The 26,406-nt window shown below is 40.1% G+C and overlaps 1 protein-coding gene across 3 annotated transcripts in view; it reads left to right on the top strand.

The window, feature by feature from the left end:
* Positions 1-26,406, top strand: part of taok3a (TAO kinase 3a) — a 136,360-nt gene that overhangs the window by 62,387 nt on the left and 47,567 nt on the right. For all 3 annotated transcript variants that reach the window (XM_080208421.1, XM_080208422.1, XM_080208420.1), the window contains exons 8-11: positions 1,015-1,128; positions 1,662-1,753; positions 11,206-11,299; positions 11,735-11,816. In XM_080208421.1, the coding sequence (XP_080064547.1) occupies positions 1,015-1,128; positions 1,662-1,753; positions 11,206-11,299; positions 11,735-11,816 (382 nt within the window). The remainder of the gene's footprint in view (positions 1-1,014; positions 1,129-1,661; positions 1,754-11,205; positions 11,300-11,734; positions 11,817-26,406) is intronic.

The following is a 26,406-nucleotide window of genomic DNA, read 5'->3' as shown; positions in this document are numbered from 1 at the left end:
CCCACTGTACAAGAGTGCTGCCCTCAATTTGTAATGTGTTAAATGGACAATGAGTATTAACAAAATGTTCAATCACAAATGTTTTGCAGCTGGAGCCAACTATTTAGTATTTTGATCAGGAATTATTAACAATGAGCAGCAGTTATGTTTTTTTAATTTAAAGATAATCACTGCAGCTGAGGTATTAGGAATCAGAGCCAGGAACCTTGAGAACTCTGAGCAATGGAGCTATAAATTATACAGTTTTATTTGGATGAGTGAGAGAGAGAAATTGCAACTTAAAGTTCTAAACCCGAGGTTCAGCAGTTTAATGCTCAGCTTCCTCAGTGGGTGCAAGTTTTGAATGTACATGTAGGCAGCCTAATTTGTTTTAAACTTGTAATCTTCGTTGTTATTACTGTCCATCTTAATTACAAATGATCTGGGTGTTGTCATTTATATAAAACTACAAAAGTAATATAATTGTTTTTTTAAAGAAAAGCTGCCAAATGCTTGTCAAATTCATGCAATCCATGTCCAAGTTCAAAAATTCTGGTTTATGATTTTAGATTTTCAACAGGCATTTGGCATTTTACAGTACCATGACATTAGATTGTGACAACGTACATTTGTATCCATTTTTGAGGTCAAAAAGATGGCCAAAAAGTGTAGTAAAGTAGTTTTAAAGTATAGTCACATGCAGACAATTTATCAGCCACATCTGCAGATAGTGGGGTCTCTCAAACACTAGTGATTCTGTGGTGTTTTGCTAGTTTTGACCAAGATACTGAGGGAATGCCCCTTTTCTTAGGTCCTGCCATGGATTGTTTGAGAGGACAGATGAATCTTTCGTTGATCATCTTATCTGTAAAACAACACCGAACTAAAATGTCAGTCCAGATTGTGTTCAAGTTTCTCAAGTGGGGCTTAAATTTGAACCCAAGATTTTCTGATTCAAGCAAGGCTGATGACATTAAGCTTTTTGAATGACCAGATATGTGAGAATATCAATGTTTTTGTTTTTCCCTTTTACAGAGATATAAAGGCAGGAAACATTTTACTAACTGAACCAGGACAAGTCAAGCTGGCCGATTTTGGATCTGCCTCTATAGTATCCCCTGCTAACTCATTTGTAGGGACGCCTTACTGGTAAGTGTAATGTAAATAATATTTAAATGGGGAATTGCTTCCTTTAAGATAAATATCAGCAATGATTTAGGCTTTTGGTCCAGTCACAATACATGTACCACTTTCTTGTGTCTTAACTTTCGCAAAAATGTGACTTTCAATATTTTCGGAATTATCAGAAATTGGGCACACTGGCTGTTCTCATGGACCTGCAATCCAGGAACATCCCAGTTTGGGGCCAGGTTGAATCATGATTTGCATGATCCTGAGTAAAGTGACAGGAGAATGGTATAACTGAAAGGAGCAATCCAGATATACTTTTTTGTTGGCTGATTTTACTGCCTTTCGTAACGGGGAAAGGTTTGTCACAACAAACCTGATGTGCTTTTCCTGCTAAGTTATTTTGTGTGATACTTGCCTTGATTGCCTTAATTAACTCAAATTTTGTGCAATTGCTAGTATTCTTTGTCAGGATTTAGTTCTGAGGTTTTTGTCAACTGTACCAGGAAATGTATTCGAGAACACATAATTATATTTTTGTCTGTGTTGAACAGGATGGCCCCAGAAGTAATCCTTGCTATGGATGAGGGACAGTATGATGGGAAAGTAGATGTCTGGTCTCTTGGGATAACATCCATTGAACTTGGTTTGTATTTTATTGCAATGATATGCAAACTTTTTTTGTTGTGCTATCCTTAAATAGTCATAATTTTCATTTACCAGCAGCCTTGTGTCAATTAATTTGTATTAGTGCATCATCTTTTGTTCAAAAGCTGAATGAACAATTTGTCTAATATTTAGCAAATCACTTTTCTCAAATGTCTTAGAATTTAACTTTTAATTAAAACTATTCAGCATCCTTGGGTAATGCTCCTAAATAATTATCAGACCATCCTGCATTGTTTCTTTCCCATCTATTATACAGCCAGTGCTGTCAGCACTTCATTGGACAATTTGTCCATGGATCCATCTTCAGATTTCTCTAAGTGAAATAACTCACTTTTCTTTCATTCTGGAACACCTGGCCCTTGTTCATGAATTACATTATCACAAAGATCAATCTTGACTTGAATAAATATATTGGCAGGTAAAATCAAGAAAACCCAAGCTGTTTTACCAATACATTAAATGCAAGAAAATTAAGAAAAAGAAAGGATCAGAGATGTACATGACAACTTGTGGGTTGATTCAGAAGATGTGGGCAAGGTTCTTAATGAGTACTTTGTCTTCTCTAAGGGAAGGGTAATTCAGACATTCTGGTTAGAGGAGCCGTGTGAAATATTAGATGCAATAAGTATAGTGGAAGTATCAGAGAAATTGGCATCCTTGAAGGTGGATAAATCACCAGGGCCAAATAGATCGTATCCCAAGAAAGGAACAGCTAATTCTGAGGATCTTTTTCCAATTTTCACTAGATACAGGTGAGGTACTGGAAGATTGGAGGTCGGCAAATGTTGTACCAATATTTAAAAAGGGTGAAATATATAGGCCACTCACCCTGGGTACGTGTATGCTCTGTGGTGGGCATCGCTGTAAAAGTCAAAGATTGATCAGGGATAGTCAATGTGGTTTTTTTGTAGGTGAAGATTGTGTGTCATGCTAATGTAATAGAATTTTTTGAGTAAGTAGCAAGGAGGATTGGTGAGGGTAGTGCAGTGATAATGCCCACTTAAATTTCAGTAAGGCATTTCACAAGGTCTCGTGGCTGAATGGTCAGAAAAGTGAGATCTTATGAAATACAGGGGAAGGTGTCAAGTTGGATCCAAAATTGACCCCGTGACAGGAAACAAAGGGCAATGGTCAATTGATGTTTTTGAAAATGGGGAACAGTTTTGATTGGTGTTCCACAAGGGACAGTGTTTGGGCCCTGCTGTTGTATATATTAATGATTTAGACAGAGCATGATTGGGAAATTTACAGCTGACTCAAAAATTGGCTGATAGTGAAGAGGATAGCTGTCAGTTCCAAAATAATATCAGTAGTTTGGTTGAGTGGACAGAGAAGTGGCAAATGGAGTTCAATCTGAAAGAGTATGAGGTAATGCATTTGGGAACAGCAAACAGAGCCAGGGTATATTCAATAAATGGGAAGATATTGAGGAAGTGAGAGACCTTGGAGTGCATGTCCACAGGTCCTTGAAGATGGTAGGACAGGTAGCTAAAAAAGCATATGAAATGCTTTCTTTGGATGAGGTATTGAATACAAAGGCAGGGATGTAATGATGGAACTGTGTAAAAGGCTGAATAGGCCACAGCTGAAGTTTTTTATACAGCTCTGCTCACCATGTTACAGGAAGGACATAATTGCTCTGGAGAGAGTACAGAGGAGATTTACAAGAATGTTGTTAGGACTTGAAAATTGCAGAAAATGAGAGATTGAATAGGCTAGGATTATTTTCCTTAAAACAGAGGCGGCTAAGGCATAACCTAATTAAGGGAGGTAGGCAGGGAAGACTTGTTTCCCCTAGCTGAGGAGTCAATTCTCACTGGGCATTGATTTAAGTTGATTGATAAAAGAATTGGAGGGGACATGTGAGAGAGCATTTTCGCCCAGAGTGTGATAGTCATCTGGAATTCACTGCCTAACTTGGCAGTTGAGGCTGAAAAGCTCAGCTCATTTAAAAGGTACCTGGATCTGCATTTACATCTGCAGTGCTGTAACCTGCAAGGCTATGGACCAGGTGCTAGACAATGGAATTAAAACGAACAGCTAGTTTCTCTTTTCTTGGCTGGTGCAGACACAATGAGCTGAATAGTCTCTTAATGCACCGTAACCATTTTATGGTTCTATATAATGTATTGATAAATTCAATCATAGTCAAATTGGAATGATGCTGATGGTTTCAGTTAATACATGATCATAACTACATTTTATCTGCTGGCATTTGGTTTTTACGCTGACTTCAAGAGGAGTTTGGCACTTTAATGTTTGCTATTAGAAGGGCTGGAACTACGTAGAGCTTGATTAACTCTACCTTTACTGAGTTTCAGATATTTGTCTGATTGTCCTGTTTAAAAGATGCAGTGGTGTCGGACTCGATTACTCTGTCTGTACAGTATTCCATTGTCTAAAAATCAATGTTTTTAAGAAAAATTCTCACTCGTAGTCTTGGTGTAAATTTTAAAATGATGATTCCTGGTCATTGGCTTTTCAACCAAGGACTATGGCCTTTCCTTATTTATCGTGTCAAAATCTTTCACTTTAAACACATCAAGGTTGAATCTTTGCTGCATATTCTCATTGACTTTAGTGCCATTTTTATAATGGGGTGACCAAAACTATTGCAGTACTCCTAACTGTTTTTCAACTATTGTGTTTATTTTTTTTTACTTAATTCTCTTTCCCCACTTCTAAAATCAAAAATAACAGGTTATTATAGTAACACCATTCTCACTTTCATGGAATTGTTTGAATTCCACTCATGTTCACTATTCAGTATCTTTCCACTGTTTGCTTCAATTCTTGTTTCTCCCCTTAAGATAAATGCTTATCTACGTTCGGTTCACCTGTTTAACATGTGTGCCATAACCCTTTACAAGTTTGTCACTGTTTGCCAGACCTCCACTTTTGATTTATCCACAAATTTCAGGATTGTGCACCCTGTGCTCTGGTTTGAATGTTGACCTCTAAGTCAATCATTTCCATCCCTTCGTCAATCTATTTTCTGATTCTTATTTTCTTATCAGCCTTTTGTCTCGTGAGGCAGTGTCCCATGTCCCTTGATGGTTAACTCTAAATATCATCTGATGATGCTTCTTTAGCATGACTGCCTCTCCCACACTTGCTGTAGTTGAGGGCATTGAGCTGAGAAGTTGCAGGAGCATCTGACTGGACCATCTTCTCAAACAGCTGTTTCTTTGCATCTTTTTGGAGGCCTCTCCAAACAGTCTCCTGAAGATCCCGGCCATCAGAGACTATCTCCCAGCTGTCTTTATCCGTATCCACCATCTTCATATTTCACTTAGGGCTGTCCATGCAACAGCGGTAAGGGTACCCAGCAGTTGGTGACCCAGTGATTAACTCCCTGTACAGAAGACTTTGGGTATGTGGCTGAATTTCATCTGATAAACGTGTCTGAGCTATTGCAAATGAAATGGCTTAGTCATGAATGTATGCTCCAGCACCTCTGAATTGGTGACCATCTCCTGCCAAGAAAAATCTGAGACAGCGAAGGTATAAACTGTTCAGACTTGTCTCCTGCGTACGCATGTTGTCCAGGTCTTGGCACTGGAGAGGAGTGCACAGAGGATTGAGGCTTGGTAGTCTCAGTTTGGCGTCCTCTGTCAAGTTGCTTTGTTTGTATACAAAGCTTGGACATGACAGCTGCAGCCATGCCTGTGTTGATTCAATACCAAATGACAGGTGGTTGCTGTTTGGGAACTGAGGTGAAGTTATCAGCAACCTTCTGCGTGACGTTATCAATGCAAATTGACCAAGACATGCTAATGCCCTGGACTATGACACGAGTCCTCCTGATAATGGGAAGGTAAAACATACTTTTGCCAGGTTTGAGCGTCGCCTGTTTACTGTTGACACACCTTGGTGTGGCATGCTAGTGCAATCTTACTGGCATAAAGGTTGCTCAGGACTTGATACGTTTTGTCTTGAGCTCAGGTGGGCAAGTCTGAATGGTTTGTCAGTGACTCTATACATTAGTCTGCACCTTTTTTTGATGAACTGAATGCATGAGAGAGCAGTAAAAATAAAAGTATGCCAATGTCAGCACTAGAACAAAATTCTGTTTGACAATACTGTAGATCTTGAAGGGTTTTGATATTATCACATCATGGATGACCTTACCACTCATCCTAGAAAGAGAAGATCACACTGAACAGCTTCGTGGGGCTTATAATTTTCTTCAGCTTAAATTGACTGCCTCTGCTCACAAGATCAAATGCATTGGCATAAAGACAGTACATGCCTATTTTCCTCTGTTCACTGCATCTCTCCTGCAGCTGTTGGACTGAGAAGATTATATCAATTTTGTATCTTCCACTTCTGAAACCACCCTGAGATTTGGGTTAGATGCATTGAGGCCAAGATTGGCAGTTTGACAAAGGTAACACAGGCTTTTACCCATAATGCTTAGCAGGGAGCTGCCTTAGTTGCTGTTGAAATCAATATGGTCACTCTTGTTGTTGAACAAGGCCATAATTTTCTGCATTATGCACATCTTGAGGCATGATCCCACCCTCCAGTAGTCAGAAGTTTGTGCAGATGCTGCAGAAGTGCCAGTTTCCTATACTTGATGATTTCAGGCAGAAAAGCAGCAGCATCATCTGGAACTTTGTTAATGAGAAGTAAGTCAATAGTTTGCGAAGCTCAAATACCTGTGGGTTTGGCATCTAGCTCTTCAATAAGAGAGATGCTTTGTAGTGCTTAGACCTTGCTCTGTGTCAATATTTTCCCTGTGGTGTAACTTGAGGTGATGTTCTACCCATCTCTCCATATGTTCAGTGCAGTCAGTGATAACCTCCTTTGTCTGTTTTCATTTAAACTGTTGTCTTTGTTGATGAACCTGTTATTTTTTGATCCCATCATACATGCCCCTAGCATTCCTTGTGTTGGAGGCCATCTGGATATTCTGGCAAAGCTATAAGCAGCAGTCATCGGTGCAGCACCTAGCAATCTGTTGGATTTTATTTTGAACACTCTTTTGTGCATTCAGAATCTTCTTGCCAGATCTCTCTCGTCAAGTGATCTGCTTTCATTAATTACTTCAGTGACATATTCCATTACAGTAATGTTAGATTTGAACCAGCCATCTCTTTCCATTCTTGTTTCCTATATGTTGTCGTTATCGGCATTCTTCCACCCACTTAAGCTGATGGGTATGCAGTTAGGGGTGAGACACTTTCATATGGTGCATTTTGCTGATGGCTGAAGAAATCAATCCATGAGAGGCCAGTTCTATCACAAATGCTGCAGACTGCTGTTCTGGCATCTGTCACCTCATCTTGTCAAAAGTTCTTGGCCATGTGTCTACCTTCCATCCTGCGAGCATGCCTGAGCCAGTGGAATCCCCATCCCCTGCTAGATGAATACTAGCATACTTGGGAGATTTGTCTTCGAGAAAGACTGTTGCACTTGTGATTCTTGTGATGAACTTGTAGCTGAGTTTCTGTGTGAGAAATTAACATGGCATCTTCAACGTAGAAGAGTTCTCCAATTTGGATAGACTGTAGAGCTTGTTGTCTAAACACCTCCGTTTCTGCAGAGAAGGTAAAAGTCAGTTTATGAAGATAACAAACAAAGCTGTAGGGGTGCCAGGACACACTGTTTACTTTATCCTTTTGAACGAAAAAGCCACAAGGTTGTATCCTGGCCCGAGTGCAAATTCGAGAATGATCTGTATGTGTCACAGTCTGTGCTATGGTAGCTGGACATTTTGTGGATGAGATTCCAATTCAGCTGATGCCAACGACATGATCTTGGATATTTCAAGAGTGTCCTGTGACATGGTTTATTCTGGGGGGGAGGAAGTTAATTACACACAGCTCAAGTAGTCTCCTTTTGTTTTATCTTTCCCATGTTGTGATATGTGAGGCAAGTGGGCCATATTTCATGGTCTGCACCAAGAATTGAAATCCTCTAGCGTTAGAGATGTTCTGTTTTGAGAATTATACTGATAGTATCATGCTGCTCACAGAACTGATGTTTTGTTTCTATATTAGAACAGTGTTGAAGCTTAGGTGCTCATGATGTTAACTAGCCCTTTAGGTTTAGAGGCAGCAGAAAGATCATGCCCTAAACCATTCGTCAAGAGTTCTAGCATCGAGAAGAACAAATTCCATGCAGCAAAGCTTACATCCTCCTTGCACATTTCCTATAAGCTCATCCCCAGCAGATGAATGTGTAATATTTTTCTTCATTATCCACTGTTGGTGAGTCATCTCTCATCGGAAGCAATATCAAAGTTCAACCTCTGAAGTTCCATATTGATCACCGCTGTTTTATGGGGATTATTGACCAGCTCCAAGTTATCTTATCAGTCGCTCATGGGCCTGCTGTTCCATCTCTGAATGAGAGCGGTTACTGAAACAATTCAGCTAATTTCTTCATGTCTTCAACTTTCCTTGAAAAGTTATTTAAAAAAATGCATGGTTCCCTCTGCAAAAATACATTTTGGGAAATTATCCTTCTGTCACTGTCCCCTATCCTTTTATTATGTGCCAATATCTGATTCAACCAGTCACTTGGAGGCTGAATTCAGTGTACTGCATTGTAAAGCATTCTTTTTGCTCGCATCGACAGTGCTAACACTGGCAATTATCACTTGTGATAGTTTTCTGTTGGGAGTTGAGGCTGGCAAGTGGCTTCTCAAATGATGCTTGTCTGCTGGCAGAAGTTTATCTTGGGATACTCCTCACAAATCTCCTCCTAATTGGCAATTAATTCAGTTTCGCCCAAAACTGCAAGAACCCGGTTCTGTGCATTTAAGTTTGCTCCAGTGGCTACATGTTTTTATGCTGAATAGCCATAGCAATGCAAGGTATACTGCTGAGAAGAAAGCTGACTAAGAATATCTTGGAATAAGTAATTATTTTGTAATGGATTCATTTCCTTCCTTCTGTGATCAGTAGTAAATTCTGTAAAGTGCTGGTTTCAGAGAAATTCTAATGAAAATTCTGAATGTAAATATGCATATTGAATTTGTTAACACTAATTCTGGTTGTGGAATTATTTGGAAAAAAAGGTATATGGCCATCAGTCAGGTAGGAGTGTAGTGTATCCTTTTTGTTCATTTGTGGAACATAGGCATCGCTGGCTATTTATTGCCCATCCCTCGTCGCCCAAAGGCAGTTGAGAGTCAATTGAATTTCTGTGGCTCTGGAGTCGCATGTAGGCCAAACCAGGTAAAGACAGCAGATTAAAAGCAAGTTACTGTGGATGCTGAAATCTGAAACCAAAAGAGCAAATGCTGGAAAATCTTAGCATGTCTGGCAGTATCTGTAAGGAGAGAAAAGAGCTGACGTTTCGAGTCCAGATGACTCTTGGGCAAAGCTAAAAGGCATAGGAAGTGGGAGATATTTATACTGCATGGTGAGGGAATGCAAGATGAGTCATAGCCACACAAACCAGGGGAAAAGGCTGCTAATGTCGGTCCATAAAGTGTGTGAATGGCCGAACGGCAGAAGCTGAAATCAGAGGGTAAACTGTGATAGGTGAAAATGTGGGCGGAGAGGGGGAAATAGGTGGGAGAGAGGTCAAATTTAGAAGAAAGGGGTGAGGGGAAGCAAAGGGGGAGAAAGGATGAGAAAAGGTGGGATAAAGAAGGGGGAATGGGGTGGGAAGAAAGACATTAAAGAAATCAAAGGTAGAGAACAGTTAGAAAAAACATGAAAGCAATGGGGTCGAGCTAATCATCTGAAATTGTTGAATTCAATCTTGAGTAGATTTCATTCCCTAAAGGACATTAGTGAACTGGATGGGTTTTTCCAACAATCGACAGTATCAGTCATCAGTAGATTCTTAATTCCAGATTCTTTTTATTGAATTCAAATTCTGTCATCTGCCCTTGTGGGATTTGAATCCAGATCCCCAGAATATTTGTTGAGTTTCTGGATTAATAGTCTAATGACAATACCACTAGGCCATCACCTCCCCCTTTTAATATAATGAAAAGCTGCAGGGTGTTTTACATGAGCATATTAAAACACTTGACACCAAGCCATACGAGATATTACAACAAATTGGATTAAGGAAGAAAGCGGATGGGAAGGTTTGGGAAGGAAATTCAAGACTGATGGCCCATGAACCCGAAGGCATAAGTGCCTGTAGTGGAGCTTTAAATATTGAGGATAGTCTGAAAAGGCAGATTTGGAGGAGTGCAGAGACCCCAAACGTTTGTCCACCGAGAAGGATGAGAGATTTTATAAGCAAGGAGTTTCAGGATGTGAAGCCAATATACATCAGGAAGCACAGGAGTAATGGGCAAACAGAACTTGGCGTGATGTAGGTACGGTTGTGGAGTTTTGAAGGACCTCAGGTTTATTTAAGATGGGAGGCTGAAAGACCTAGATGAGGAGTTCATTAGCAGGTGAACTGAGACTTTGTTGAATTGGATAATGTCAAAGCCATCATCTTCCATCTCTATAACAATGTATTAAATATGTGGTCAGAGGCTCATCTTGGCTTCAAGTATGTCACCCAGGATGTAAAAAGTCAATTTCAGCCTTGGACATTTGGCAGGAAGATGAATGAAGTCAATTGTTCAGAATTGGAGCTTCTGTTGGAGAGACTTCAGTCTAATTGATTAGATGGAGGAGGCTTCTGCTTATCTAGTACTGGATATCATACATAGTCTGATGGATTGGGAGAAGTGGCGGGGAAGGCAGTTGTCCTTGGAAAACTAGTAGTGGGCGGCCACCTTGAACCATTGCAGTGTGTGTAAGTGATGGCCAGGATTCAAAATCTGCTTCCGCTACATTGCAGACAAAGATTTAAAGGGAATAAATTTTACTTCCAACTGAAAGCACTATCATTGGAGGACAGATCTTCCAACTTCGTTCCAAAACCTTTTGGCTCCATAAGTGTGCAAGCTTTGACTTGCCTTCAGCAATGCCTCGGGTTCTGCTAGTTTTAGTAAAATGAAGTTGAATGTCAAGATGGGACATTAGTGCCAGAATTTTACTGCCTCACCCGCCCAAGGCTCCTAAGATCCCACCCGAGGCCAATGAAGAGTATTGTTCTGCGAGCCTTGGCTGCCCCAGAATTGGGCAAGTGTGATGGTAAAATTCCAGCATAGATATCTTTCACAAACTTGTACAAATTTGAAAGGTACAGCTTACTGTTTCCTCTTGCATTTCAGTAGCATAATTACTTAATTTTGTTTAGTGTAATGCGTGATCCAGTGTTTAAAGACCAAAATTGGTTTGTATCTGAGTTCATAGAATCAAAATGTTTTAAAATTGTGAATGCTTAATTAGCCATTGTACCTCTTGTTTACCATAGAATAGATCTTTACTAGGTTGAATAGGTGATCTTAAAATAGGATTACTTTCTATGACAACAGTTCTTATCCATATGGGTTTATCACTGACCAGTCTCGCTTTAAGACAACTTTTCAACATGGACTCTTGGTTGTCTTTTTCTTAGCTGAACGCAAGCCACCTTTGTTCAACATGAATGCAATGAGTGCCTTATATCACATTGCCCAGAATGAATCTCCAACTCTTCAATCAAATGAGTGGTAAGTTTCGATTGATGAATTTATCAAGTTAAATTTTTAATTTCTCTCTAATTATTAGCATAATATCGAAATATTTCATGTTTTGAAATTGTTGGTATTTATTTTTAATTTGAGAAATTTTAAAGTATCTGGTTTAATAACTCAATGTTTCATCGGCATCTTTGCAAATTTCATGTTGTGTAGTTGTTGCTGTTTTGTCCTACATGTGTTGCTATTGCCCAGATATTAATTTAAATTTCTTTATAATACTGACTTATGCTTTCGGTAATGGAGAATCTAAAATGATACTTATTTTGTGTTATCTTGAGACTGACGAAAGCTTAAATTTATGCTGTTGAATGGATTCCTGAAAGCAGTAGTCTGAAAGGATTCAGAAAAAGCACTGTTGCTGAAAATAGATTTTAATGCTTCTAATTTCAGATTTGTATTTGGTAGGTCTCACTTTTTTAGAAATTTTGTGGATTACTGCCTGCAAAAGATTCCACAGGATCGACCAACATCAGTGGAGCTACTGCGGGTAAGAATTTCAGTACTTTATATCATACTGATCAATATAAATATTCACAGTTAGCTGTCAATACTGAAAAATTCAATTTCAATAATGCATTCGATTGTCATTAATTTCAATACAAAGTACTGAAGCCGTATAATTGTATCCTACTTAAAAATAATTTGGGTCTCATCATGATGTTAAGACTAGTTTTTGAATATTGGTTTGTTTATCTATCATAGTGTTCTCAAAGAACATAATTTAGAAATTGAAATCAATTATTTAGCCCATCAAGCAAATTTCAGCATGTTCAGGACTTGTATAATGAGCATTTTTAAACAATTTTAATAAAGGATAATTAAATCCTGACTTTGACCTACTAATTATGTGGGCCAAATCCAATGCAGTAACGACTACCTAATGGTCATCTATATTTTTATCTACAGCACAGTAGTATAGACTGCTTTGCAAAATGAATGATACAAAAGCAGCCATTGCTATTTAATCACCTGGATTATTTAGAGTTTAAGGGGTCTAAATTAAAATATGTTGGTGAATACTATGCATTTTCATGATTTATTGGATTCACAATTAAAAATGAATAAACTATTGAGAAATTCATAGCTGATTACTTCTAAAATTTAGAAGTATCCCTTTGAATCATTTATGCATTGAAATAAATTCACCTTTTTCTACCCCCCCTCAAAGTGTTTATCTGATAATGAATTTTGAATAATTTCTCCATGTATGAAAATTGGGAAGTACTCTGCACTCATGTCAAAAAGGGTAGAGTATTTTGATTTTATTGGAGCTCATGGCCTCTTTATACCACAATGCAGTACTTTTCTCAGATTTGTTATGCACTTTGGCTGATGTTATATCTTTTTTAAAATTCACATAATCTCTTCCATGCTTTAATAGCATTAAAGGCTAAAGTGTTCTATTCTTGGCTGTAGTATCAGCCATTCACTTCTTAAAATACTTTTTGAAATCACTGCCCAGTTTGCCCTGAGCAGACTTCCTTGCATCAATTTATGGCCAGTTTTTAATCCAGTTATTTCCTGATGTTTGGTTTAATGTGTTGTTTCATGATTACAACACTCCAAATTTCTTTAATACAATGTGAGAACAAAATGGATGAAATGAATTTTGAATAAGAACCAATGCATTTGGACTTGTAAACTTAAATACGTGCAAGGAGATGTGGGGTATTAGAACAGTCCCCTGTGTACTGGTAGACAGTTGTTGTAGATTCAGGTGTTACCATGTGAACGACTCAGCACTGAGTAACCTCTTATTCTGAGTCATTGCTAGTTCCTTGTATTTGAAAAATAGAAAATTATAGATTAGAGATGGTTGAAGTTAATTTATTGCACTATCCAAGTTCATCTTCAGATGTTTCCAACTTTTAAAATATTTAATCATTTTTATCCTCTCCGCACGCTGGTGGGGCATGCTGTTTCTTAACAGAAGGAATATTTTGGATCATTAAATGTGATTAGTTGTATTGGATGCTAGATTCATTTATACTGTGGTTAGTTTAGAACTAATTAAACTGATTTCACAAAAGCTAGCTAATGGACTTTACCATTGTAAAGTGAGGACAGTTAAATGCTTGAGTTAGCATAGAAATAAATTTCATGCTAGAGAAGGTGACTATTTGACCCATTGCAGCTAAGCTAAATAGTTATTCAACTTAATTTCACCTTCCAGCTGTGGCAATAACCTTATAGTTTGCAGCATCTCAGGCTGCTTTTATTTTTGAAATGCAACGGGGATATCAGCCTCTGCCAGCCTTTCAAACTGAATTCCAGATCCCCACAATGCTCTAGATAAAAATGAATTCCCTTCAACAGCCTTCTAATTCTTCTGTCAATTTATTCGAATTTGCACTCCTGTTATCCACCTCTGTTATCCACCTCTGTTATCCACCTCTGTTATCCACCTCTGTTATCCACCTCTGTTATCCACCTCTGTTATCCACCTCTGTTATCCACCTCTGTTATCCACCTCTGTTATCCACCTCTGTTATCCACCTCTGTTATCCACCTCTGTTATCCACCTCTGTTATCCACCTCTGTTATCCACCTCTGTTATCCACCTCTGTTATCCACCTCTGTTATCCACCTCTGTTATCCACCTCTGTTATCCACCTCTGTTATCCACCTCTGTTATCCACCTCTGTTATCCACCTCTGTTATCCACCTCTGTTATCCACCTCTGTTATCCACCTCTGTTATCCACCTCTGTTATCCACCTCTGTTATCCACCTCTGTTATCCACCTCTGTTATCCACCTCTGTTATCCACCTCTGTTATCCACCTCTGTTATCCACCTCTGTTATCCACCTCTGTTATCCACCTCTGTTATCCACCTCTGTTATCCACCTCTGTTATCCACCTCTGTTATCCACCTCTGTTATCCACCTCTGTTATCCACCTCTGTTATCCACCTCTGTTATCCACCTCTGTTATCCACCTCTGTTATCCACCTCTGTTATCCACCTCTGTTATCCACCTCTGTTATCCACCTCTGTTATCCACCTCTGTTATCCACCTCTGTTATCCACCTCTGTTATCCACCTCTGTTATCCACCTCTGTTATCCACCTCTGTTATCCACCTCTGTTATCCACCTCTGTTATCCACCTCTGTTATCCACCTCTGTTATCCACCTCTGTTATCCACCTCTGTTATCCACCTCTGTTATCCACCTCTGTTATCCACCTCTGTTATCCACCTCTGTTATCCACCTCTGTTATCCACCTCTGTTATCCACCTCTGTTATCCACCTCTGTTATCCACCTCTGTTATCCACCTCTGTTATCCACCTCTGTTATCCACCTCTGTTATCCACCTCTGTTATCCACCTCTGTTATCCACCTCTGTTATCCACCTCTGTTATCCACCTCTGTTATCCACCTCTGTTATCCACCTCTGTTATCCACCTCTGTTATCCACCTCTGTTATCCACCTCTGTTATCCACCTCTGTTATCCACCTCTGTTATCCACCTCTGTTATCCACCTCTGTTATCCACCTCTGTTATCCACCTCTGTTATCCACCTCTGTTATCCACCTCTGTTATCCACCTCTGTTATCCACCTCTGTTATCCACCTCTGTTATCCACCTCTGTTATCCACCTCTGTTATCCACCTCTGTTATCCACCTCTGTTATCCACCTCTGTTATCCACCTCTGTTATCCACCTCTGTTATCCACCTCTGTTATCCACCTCTGTTATCCACCTCTGTTATCCACCTCTGTTATCCACCTCTGTTATCCACCTCTGTTATCCACCTCTGTTATCCACCTCTGTTATCCACCTCTGTTATCCACCTCTGTTATCCACCTCTGTTATCCACCTCTGTTATCCACCTCTGTTATCCACCTCTGTTATCCACCTCTGTTATCCACCTCTGTTATCCACCTCTGTTATCCACCTCTGTTATCCACCTCTGTTATCCACCTCTGTTATCCACCTCTGTTATCCACCTCTGTTATCCACCTCTGTTATCCACCTCTGTTATCCACCTCTGTTATCCACCTCTGTTATCCACCTCTGTTATCCACCTCTGTTATCCACCTCTGTTATCCACCTCTGTTATCCACCTCTGTTATCCACCTCTGTTATCCACCTCTGTTATCCACCTCTGTTATCCACCTCTGTTATCCACCTCTGTTATCCACCTCTGTTATCCACCTCTGTTATCCACCTCTGTTATCCACCTCTGTTATCCACCTCTGTTATCCACCTCTGTTATCCACCTCTGTTATCCACCTCTGTTATCCACCTCTGTTATCCACCTCTGTTATCCACCTCTGTTATCCACCTCTGTTATCCACCTCTGTTATCCACCTCTGTTATCCACCTCTGTTATCCACCTCTGTTATCCACCTCTGTTATCCACCTCTGTTATCCACCTCTGTTATCCACCTCTGTTATCCACCTCTGTTATCCACCTCTGTTATCCACCTCTGTTATCCACCTCTGTTATCCACCTCTGTTATCCACCTCTGTTATCCACCTCTGTTATCCACCTCTGTTATCCACCTCTGTTATCCACCTCTGTTATCCACCTCTGTTATCCACCTCTGTTATCCACCTCTGTTATCCACCTCTGTTATCCACCTCTGTTATCCACCTCTGTTATCCACCTCTGTTATCCACCTCTGTTATCCACCTCTGTTATCCACCTCTGTTATCCACCTCTGTTATCCACCTCTGTTATCCACCTCTGTTATCCACCTCTGTTATCCACCTCTGTTATCCACCTCTGTTATCCACCTCTGTTATCCACCTCTGTTATCCACCTCTGTTATCCACCTCTGTTATCCACCTCTGTTATCCACCTCTGTTATCCACCTCTGTTATCCACCTCTGTTATCCACCTCTGTTATCCACCTCTGTTATCCACCTCTGTTATCCACCTCTGTTATCCACCTCTGTTATCCACCTCTGTTATCCACCTCTGTTATCCACCTCTGTTATCCACCTCTGTTATCCACCTCTGTTATCCACCTCTGTTATCCACCTCTGTTATCCACCTCTGTTATCCACCTCTGTTATCCACCTCTGTTATCCACCTCTGTTATCCACCTCTGTTATCCACCTCTGTTATCCACCTCTGTTATCCACCTCTGTTATCCACCTCTGTTATCCACCTCTGTTATCCACCTCTGTTATCCACCTCTGTTATCCACCTCTGTTATCCACCTCTGTTATCCACCTCTGTTATCCACCTCTGTTATCCACCTCTGTTATCCACCTCTGTTATCCACCTCTGTTATCCACCTCTGTTATCCACCTCTGTTATCCACCTCTGTTATCCACCTCTGTTATCCACCTCTGTTATCCACCTCTGTTATCCACCTCTGTTATCCACCTCTGTTATCCACCTCTGTTATCCACCTCTGTTATCCACCTCTGTTATCCACCTCTGTTATCCACCTCTGTTATCCACCTCTGTTATCCACCTCTGTTATCCACCTCTGTTATCCACCTCTGTTATCCACCTCTGTTATCCACCTCTGTTATCCACCTCTGTTATCCACCTCTGTTATCCACCTCTGTTATCCACCTCTGTTATCCACCTCTGTTATCCACCTCTGTTATCCACCTCTGTTATCCACCTCTGTTATCCACCTCTGTTATCCACCTCTGTTATCCACCTCTGTTATCCACCTCTGTTATCCACCTCTGTTATCCACCTCTGTTATCCACCTCTGTTATCCACCTCTGTTATCCACCTCTGTTATCCACCTCTGTTATCCACCTCTGTTATCCACCTCTGTTATCCACCTCTGTTATCCACCTCTGTTATCCACCTCTGTTATCCACCTCTGTTATCCACCTCTGTTATCCACCTCTGTTATCCACCTCTGTTATCCACCTCTGTTATCCACCTCTGTTATCCACCTCTGTTATCCACCTCTGTTATCCACCTCTGTTATCCACCTCTGTTATCCACCTCTGTTATCCACCTCTGTTATCCACCTCTGTTATCCACCTCTGTTATCCACCTCTGTTATCCACCTCTGTTATCCACCTCTGTTATCCACCTCTGTTATCCACCTCTGTTATCCACCTCTGTTATCCACCTCTGTTATCCACCTCTGTTATCCACCTCTGTTATCCACCTCTGTTATCCACCTCTGTTATCCACCTCTGTTATCCACCTCTGTTATCCACCTCTGTTATCCACCTCTGTTATCCACCTCTGTTATCCACCTCTGTTATCCACCTCTGTTATCCACCTCTGTTATCCACCTCTGTTATCCACCTCTGTTATCCACCTCTGTTATCCACCTCTGTTATCCACCTCTGTTATCCACCTCTGTTATCCACCTCTGTTATCCACCTCTGTTATCCACCTCTGTTATCCACCTCTGTTATCCACCTCTGTTATCCACCTCTGTTATCCACCTCTGTTATCCACCTCTGTTATCCACCTCTGTTATCCACCTCTGTTATCCACCTCTGTTATCCACCTCTGTTATCCACCTCTGTTATCCACCTCTGTTATCCACCTCTGTTATCCACCTCTGTTAGCCCCACACAATTTAATGCAGTTCAGTTAAATCTTCTCTACTGCCTGTGTTTGAAAGAAAATAACCCCCAGGCAATCCAGTCTTTCCTTGGAGGTAAAAATCTGCACTCTTGGCAACATCCTCGTAAATCTCTGCTAATCTCTCTAATGTGATCACATTCTTCTTGTAATGTGATGACGATAAACTGTACATAGTACTTTAGCTGTAGCCTAACTAGTGTTTTATGTAGTTTACCAAGCCTCCCTGTTCTTGCATTCCGTGCTTTAGCTAGTAAAGAAAATGTATGTTGCATGCCATCTTAAACACCTTTTTGTATGGCTATCTGGAGGCGTGCTCTCAGTAGTCCCTCTGTTTCTCTACAATTCTCAGTATCCTACCATTTATTGAGCATCCCTTCCCACATAAATTCTTACACTTCTGTGGCTTGTAATTCATTTGCCACTTGTTGTATTACACGCATCCTTCTTAATCATGTTCACTACATTTGAAATCGGGTAATTGGTCTATACAACGAACAACAAAGGATGTAAGACATGCAAAATTACAGCAGTATTACACTGCTGCTTCATGTATTTTCATGGCTGATCTTGTGCCTCAACTCCACTCCCCTGCCTGCTCCCCATATCTCTTGACTCAAGCATTGAAAAATCTATCCTTCTGCCTTACACATATTTAATTACAGAATATTCTCAACCCACTTGGGTAGACAATTCCAAAGATTCACAGCCCTCAGCAGAAATATTTGCTCATCTATCCTAAATGATCAATTCCTTACCCCGAGATTGTGTTCTAGATTCACCAATGAGGGGAAGACTGTGTCTACCCTTTCAAGCTTCTTCAGATTATATATGGCTTGAAGAGACTTTTGAAGTCCAATCTATTTAGCTTTCCCTCATTGAGCGATCTAGTGAACCTTTGTTGTACCATCTCCAGTGAAATTATATTATTCCTTAGATATTGAGATCAAAACTGTACAGAAGATTTCACCTGAGCCTTGCTGAAATGTTTGTAGACCACATGAAACATGCTGCCCTCACCAACCTTTGATGACCTTGTGCTAACCATCCACACTGACTGTCCTTGATTAATTTGTGCCGTTCTAAATGAAGATTTGTACTGTCCTTCGGAATTTAAAAAAAATCCCTACCACCAAGGTTAGGCTGACTGACCTTTAACTACTCAACATCCCTCCCCTCCCCCCTTCCAACTCCATTTCGCCCTTTTAAAAAATAATTGTACAATGCTAGCAGTATTTCAGCTGCATGCCTGTTGTTTCATAGCTCACTTGCTCTTTATTTATTAATTAAACATTTTTGGTTTTGTATGATTTTATTTGCCCATATTTTTTAAAGCCATTTCTTAATTTCACCCCTGCAGTCTCTATAATCCAACAGGCTTTCTGCAGTTTTCAACTTTATCTGGCAAGTATTTTCTAGTCTTATCAAAAAGCATGCAGAGTGGGATATCCAGGGTAATTTAGATTGTAAACCTGCAGCTGATTTAGGTTAGCTGGTTTCTTGGATGCAGTCAAGACGTGGAAGGTGGTGCTATGATTGTGAGATCTCTGTTTGCTAGAGATTTCTGGTAGAATTGGCTTCTTAAACTGGGGAAGCATTCTTTCCAAAGGAGAAAGAGAGAGAATGTATAGCCTGTGGCCTGTTTCGTCTGCTGAAGACTTACTTGACACCACCTGTGCCTCTTGCAACCTCTGTCTAAGCAGCCTTGCCTATTTCTATTGTGTATTTCCAATAGGTTTTAGCTGTCTGCATGTGGCAGCCATTGTTTCAGTAACCTTCGTATTTGCATTTTTAATGGCTCTTAGTTACAATTTTCTATGGGTTTCTGGATTTTCAGAGATGTCTCCCTACACACTGCCCTGAAGGTGATTTGTTTGTTTCTCACCTTCACCTTGGAATGTGACCTTGCATTTTTAGGTAGTTTGCTCTGTCTCAGTTCAAATGGCAAAGTTTCCAGTCAAAAGTTGAATAATCATATTTTCAAAAAATAAAGGGACATAGCCACGTGACACCTCCCCATCACAAAAAAACTGAAATAAAAATTGCTCTAATTCAATTACAAGATATAAAAACACCAAACCAAAAAAAACACTCACTTCCATTTGCTCTCTTAGCCTTAATCTGGATTATCCATCAGATGTAACAGGGTCTCTACGTTCTTTAAGTCCCACAACACCAGGTTAAAGTCCAACAGGTTTGTTTGGTAGCGCAAGCTTTCAGAGCACTGCCCCATTAGTGCTCCCCCCAGAAGCTTGTGCTACCAAATAAACCTGATGGACTGTAACCCAGTGTTGAGAGTTCTTACTGTGCTTACCTCAGTACAATGCCAACATCTCCACATCATCTGTAAGTTCTGGACAGGGTGTCCACAGTCATACTTGATTTTCCTGAAATCTGGATGATTTTCTAATCTGGTTGGTGAAACAAATTCCCAAAGGAATAACCTTCTCCATAAAAGTCAAGGAATGTGCTCTTTATAGACTGATGTTATCCGTATCCATTTCAGAAATATATCTCAAGTATTTGAGAGCCAGTAATAAACTTGATTTCTTTTTCTTCTGTGGAACACCATTTCTGATATGCGTATGGCTACTTCAAATATTTGATTAAAATCTGGAGCTGTGAGCACTTGATTTGTTTGTTAAAATGGCTTCTGTCTGTCATTTCCTGGTCCATACTGCTTTTGCTTTTTTCTGTAGTAGGTCTGTCAGTGGGGCAGCTATAGTGTTGAAGTTTGGGACAAACTTGCAGTAGAAACTGTACATCTCTAAAAATGTGATTATTTTCTGTTTTGGTATGGGAATGGGATAGTTGTATTACTGCTTTGCAGCTCTGTCCAGGACCTGTCCTTGATCCACCATGTGTCCTGGGTATGTCACCTGAACCTTAGTGACCTTGCTCATTACATAGTTGCCCACTAAGTCAGTTGATTGTAATTTCTGGAAGAAATCTTCCTCTAAGTGAGCTTCCTGTGTGTCACTGTATACTCTGAGGCCGTATTGGTGCACTACATAATTGGATAAGCTTTGCCACTACCTGGTTCACCAGCCTTTGAAAGGTAGCTGGGGCACTTCTTGGCCCAAACGGCATGATTTGAGACTGGTATAGCCCATCTGGAGTCACAAAGGTGGAAGTATTCTTCACACAAGCAGTCAAGGGAACCTGCCAGTATCCCTTGAGTAAATCCATTTTTGTCATGTGGGCTGTATTACCTACTTGATCTATGTAGTCTTCCAAGCAGGGAATCAGATAGGAGTTGGCTGTCGTCACTTTATTAACGTTTTATTAGTTAATGCAGAGCCTTGTGGAGTCATCCAGCTTGGGCACGAGTACATTTAAAGAGCTTCTGCTACTGCTGCCAGGCTCTGTTAATTGGTGCTCCAGCAAGTATTTAATCTCCTCTCAGTTATGGGCCAACTTTTCTGAGCCTAGACAATAGGAATATTGCCTCATGAGAGGGGTCTCTGCCACAAAGTAGGGCTGAAAGAGTGAGCCTGGCCTGAATCTCTGAATGTTCTTAATGCAGTCAACTGATTTGTCAGATTTCCTCTGTTTGCCTTTAAGTGGCTGAATATGGTGTCCAATTTCACGAGAATTTGATTGCTAGCTGGACAGTAGGGGATTCAGTGTGGACCTCACCCATATCTCCTAATTTTCCCTTGTCTTCTGTCTGTTATTGGGATCCACCCTGTCTTGGTAGGAGCACAAGCACATATGGCCCAAACTCCTCAGGCAGAAGACTATCTGCCTATTTTTGATTGCTGTTGGGGAAATTTTTAAGTGTCCTCGAGCCACATCACAGGCTCTTATGAATTGCGAATGGAACACTGTTGTGTAGTCTAACAAGGAGAGATTTTCTTCTTGCTGAGTAGTTTCAGAGGACCTCTCACTTGGTATCCATAAACTAATTCAAATGGAATAAAACCAGTGAAGGTAACCTAGTCCTTTATCCCAGTCAAGTAAATTTCAACTTCCCCCAATATTAACTTGGATAGGGCAAGTGTGAAAGACCAGACCCTGTCTTATCCTATCAAAATTGGCCTTCCCCCAATTCAGAAACCTTATTTCCAGTCTGCCATTGTCCTTTTCCATAACTACTTTATATATTTTACTGTGTTGTGGTCACAACCACCAAAATGCTGCTCCACTGACATCTCTACCACCTGCTCGACTTCATTCCCCGAAATTAGGTCAAGTACCGTCCCTCTCTTGTAGGACTTATTACGTGCTGGCTCAAAAAGCTCCCATGGATGCACTTAAAGAATTCTGTCCCCTCCTAAGCCTTCAACAGTAGGCCTATCCAAATTGATATTGGGGAAGTTGAAATCCCCTGATATTATTACCTATTATTTCTGAGGTTGTCTACATATTGGCTATTTTGTTGGCACAGTGGTTAGCAGTGCTGCCTAGCAGTGCCAGGGACCAGGGTTTAATTCCTGGCTTGGGTCACTGTCTTTGAGGAGTTTGCACCTTCTCCCCATGTCTGCATGGGTTTCCTCCCACAGTCCAGAAATGTACAGGTTAGGTGGATTGGCCATATTAAATTGCTCCTTCGTGTCAGGGGGAGGAGCTAGAGTAAATGCATGGGGTTGTGGGGATAGGGCCTGGGTGAGATTGTGGTCAGTGTAGATTTAATGGACCAAATAGCCTCCTCCTGCACTAAGATTCTACAGTTGTCTCTCTCTGACTGTTTGTGGGTCTATAGTACACGCCCAGCAATGTGTGTTTTTTATTTATTAGTGTCACAAGTAGGATTACATTAACACTGCAATGAAGTTACTCTGAAAAGTCGCCCCACTCTGGCATCTGTTTGGGAACACTGAGGGAGAATTTAGAATGGTCAATGCACCTAACCAGCACGTCTTTCAGTCTGCGGGAGGAAACCAGAGCCAAATGATGCCCTTCTCTGCTATAACAATTCTGTGACCATTGCCAGAAATAAACTTAGACTTTTGATTGCCAATTGTTTTAAATTTTTATTAGTTTATATAGTTACTTAATTCTGAATTATTAACTATAACTTGCTGATAAATTATTGGCTGAGGTTAGCTCAGTTCCCTGACTTGGAGCAAAATAAAGCCAGTAGTCACTAACAATCACCTGCCTGTTATCTTGCAATGTTCTTCAATTTTTTTGTTGTTTTTAAATTCTCTAACTATACCTTGCCACCCCTCAGGTCTGGTTGTGACGGATATTACGTGCAGAATGAGATCACATATTACTTAAAAATAAGATTATAAATTTGATAGAGGAGCAAAAGGATCTGGGATCATAAGGATTTAGGAGTATGAATACACAAATTGTTAAGTAGTCATGTAGATTAATGAGGCCATCAACAAAATATAGCCACAAAGAAACTAAATGCCAAATTAAAAAAAATACTCAGTGGGTGGTGAGAATGTAGAATTTGATACCATAGGGAATAGTTGAGTTGACTAGAATGAGTATATTTAGTAAGTTAGTAATGGTTAGTAGGTTTGTAGACGACACCGAGATTGGTAGTGTAGTGGACAGTGAAGAAGTTTATCTCGGATGCAAGGGATCTTTATCAATTTGGGCCAGGGGGTTGATGAATGCAGTTGGAGTTTAATTTAGATAAATGTGAGGTCATGCATTTTGGTAGATTGAACCAGGACAGGACTACTTCAGTTAATGATAAGGTACTGGGGAGAGTTACAGAACAAAGAAATCTAGGGGTACAGGTTCATAGCTCCTTGAGAGCTGAGTCGCAGATAGACAGGGTGGTGAAGAAGGCATTCAGCATGCTTTGTTTCATTGGTCAGAACATTGAATACAGAAGTTGGGATGTTTTTATAGATATACATGACATTGATAAAACCACACTTGGAGTACTGTGTACAATTCTGGTCACTATTATAGGATATTATTATACTCCAAAGAGTGCAGAAAAGACTTATTTGGATGCTACGAAGATGTGATGGTTTGAATTTTAAGGAGAGGCTGGATAGACAAAACTTTTTCTCTGAGCGTAGGAGGCTTCGGGATGATCTTGTAGAGGTCTATAAAATAATGAGGGCCATAGATCAGCTCGATAGTCAACATCTTTTCCCAATAGTAGGGGAGTCTAAAACTAAGAGGGCATAGGTTTAAGGTGAGAGGGGAGAGATCCAAAAGATTTAAAGGGGCAATTTTTTCACACAGGGTAGTGAGTGCCTCGAACGAGCTGCCAGAGATGATGATAGAGGCAGGTACAATTTTGCCTTTTAAAAAGCATTTGGACAGCTACATGGATAAGACTGGTATAGAGGGATATGGGCCAAACGTGGGCAATTGGGACTAGCCTAATGGTAAAACCTGGGCGGCATGGACAAGTTGGACCGAAGGGCCTGTTTCCGTGCTATAAGCCTCTGTGACTCTATATATAAAAGCTATTCTACCACACCAAAAAACATCAATGCATCGCTGATGAATTTCAGGTTTTGTCTCTTTGGATGTTTTCTTGGATATGCATCCTTTATTTCTTTTGACCCATCATTGATGACTGTGGCTTCAACTGTCTAGGTCCTAAGTTGTGGAATTCCTTCCTAAATGTCCTGCCTCTCCACCTCTTTTTCCTTATTTTGAGGTGTTCAAAGCTAACTTGCCAAGGTTCTCCTTTAGCTTAGCATTGATTGTCTAATTGCACTTGGAGGTCTGTTTAGTCGTATGCTTGTACTGTCAAATCCAAATATCTAACCATTAAACAATAGGTTGCTCTTGTGAACCAAACTGGATATTCATGTCTCCTGTGCATTTTCAAATGCAGTCAAAGTACTACATATCATTAAGCTGTTTTACTTTTCAGACAGCAAGTAAATGGAATAACAGTTATAATTGGAACTCATTTAACAAGTATAACCAGCTTGTCTTTGTATAATACAAACTAAATGAGTATGCTATACTTTTCCCTATCAGTGGGTCATTTTGGTTAACTCAAACAATAATAATGGTGCGACAGTGGATTAGCATTGCTGCCTCACAGCATCAGGGACCTGGATTCATTCCAGCTTGGGACACTGTGGAGTCTGCGCTTTTTCCCTGTGTCTGCATGGGTTTCTCCCAGATGCTCTGGTTTGCTCCCAGAGTCCAAAAGATTTGCTAGTTAGGTGCATTGGCCATGCTAAATTGACCCTCAGTGTACCTGAACAGGCGCTGGAATGTGGCGACTAGGGGATTTTCACAGTAACTTCATTGCAGTCTTAATGTAAGCCTATTTGTCACTAATAAATACACTTTAAACTTAAAGTAACCATCTGCTTTTTTATTTTAAAACCTTATTTTAGGTTCCCCTGCACCTATCCATGGAGGAAAGCTGATAGCAAAAAATCCCTGTTGAGTTTACTGGGCTACCTGGGTTTTCCAACTTTTGAGAATTACCATTTGTCAGAGTCTAATTTGATTTTTGTCTGTTTTTGTTGGAACTATTATGTTGCATAATATTTTCATAATTCTTTGTGTTTTTAATTTTTGTAATTTTACGTTAAAAATGCAACGTTTAGAGTAATTTGATTTCACAACTTCCTTGTGAAGAAATTGGCTCCGAATCCTAAAATGTCACAGCTGTCTGATATATGAAAAGGAGAAAACTGAAAACAAGGAAAAAAGAATTTGGCACAAATCGGTTAAATTTATTTTTAAAAGAAAGGTGTACTGGAGAGATTAAGGCATTTCATTGGTTGCATGCAAAAGCAAAATACTGCGGAGTCTGGCAGCAACAGTGGAGGAAGAAACTCAGTTGGGCTTTCAAGTTCATGAACCTGCAGGGTCAACTCTCCTCTCACTACAGATGCTGCCTGACCGCATTTCCAGTTTTGTTACCATTGTTGACACATTAATGTATGAACTGTGTACCCTATACTCTTAGATTGTGTATTATTGCAAATCATTATCCCAACTTTTGTCACGTATACTATGTTGTTCACAAGATAAATACAAGGAATTAAACTTATTTGGCCATTCCTAATTCTTCAATCAAACAAGGATTTTCACTCCATGATTCTACGTGGAAGTCCATTCCATCAGTCTGGATAACTATCTCTAGATGGTCCAAGAGTTACCTTCGATTATGAAATTGCAGCTATTGTCCTGCTTTTGAAGTAACATATTAGTTCTCTCCTTTCACAGGAGAACTTCGTTTCTTTACGCCAACTCTGACTCACATTTGTCTTGGTGAGAAGAACTTGACATAGTATTCAAGATCCATATTTCCAAGAATTTTTTTGTGCTACCACGAATCTCAATTGCTACTAAAATATTTGTATTTTCTCTCTCAAACCACATAAGTAGTAGCGTGTGTGTGGAAACTGACCTGACTTGATGCTGGAAAGAATGTAACTAACATCTTAAAATATTCTTGTGTACTAATGGGTCGATTAATTTTCATTTCCTATTTTGCTTGCAACATGTTCAACTTTTAGATAGTGTTAACATTCTGGTTCATGTTTTCAATGTGGGAGAATGGAATGGTGCATTTGTAGTATTGTTGGGTTGCCCAAACATCCTCTTCAGCAATGCATACAAGCAACCTACATGAGTCCATAAATGTTCTAATA

This window comes from Carcharhinus amblyrhynchos, chromosome 20, assembly GCF_965287045.1.
Source record: "Carcharhinus amblyrhynchos chromosome 20, sCarAmb.v2.hapA, whole genome shotgun sequence".
Classification (NCBI taxonomy): Eukaryota; Metazoa; Chordata; class Chondrichthyes; order Carcharhiniformes; family Carcharhinidae; genus Carcharhinus; species Carcharhinus amblyrhynchos.
The sequence above is the reverse complement of the archived record's forward strand: the minus strand, read 5'-3'. Positions and strand labels throughout refer to the sequence as shown.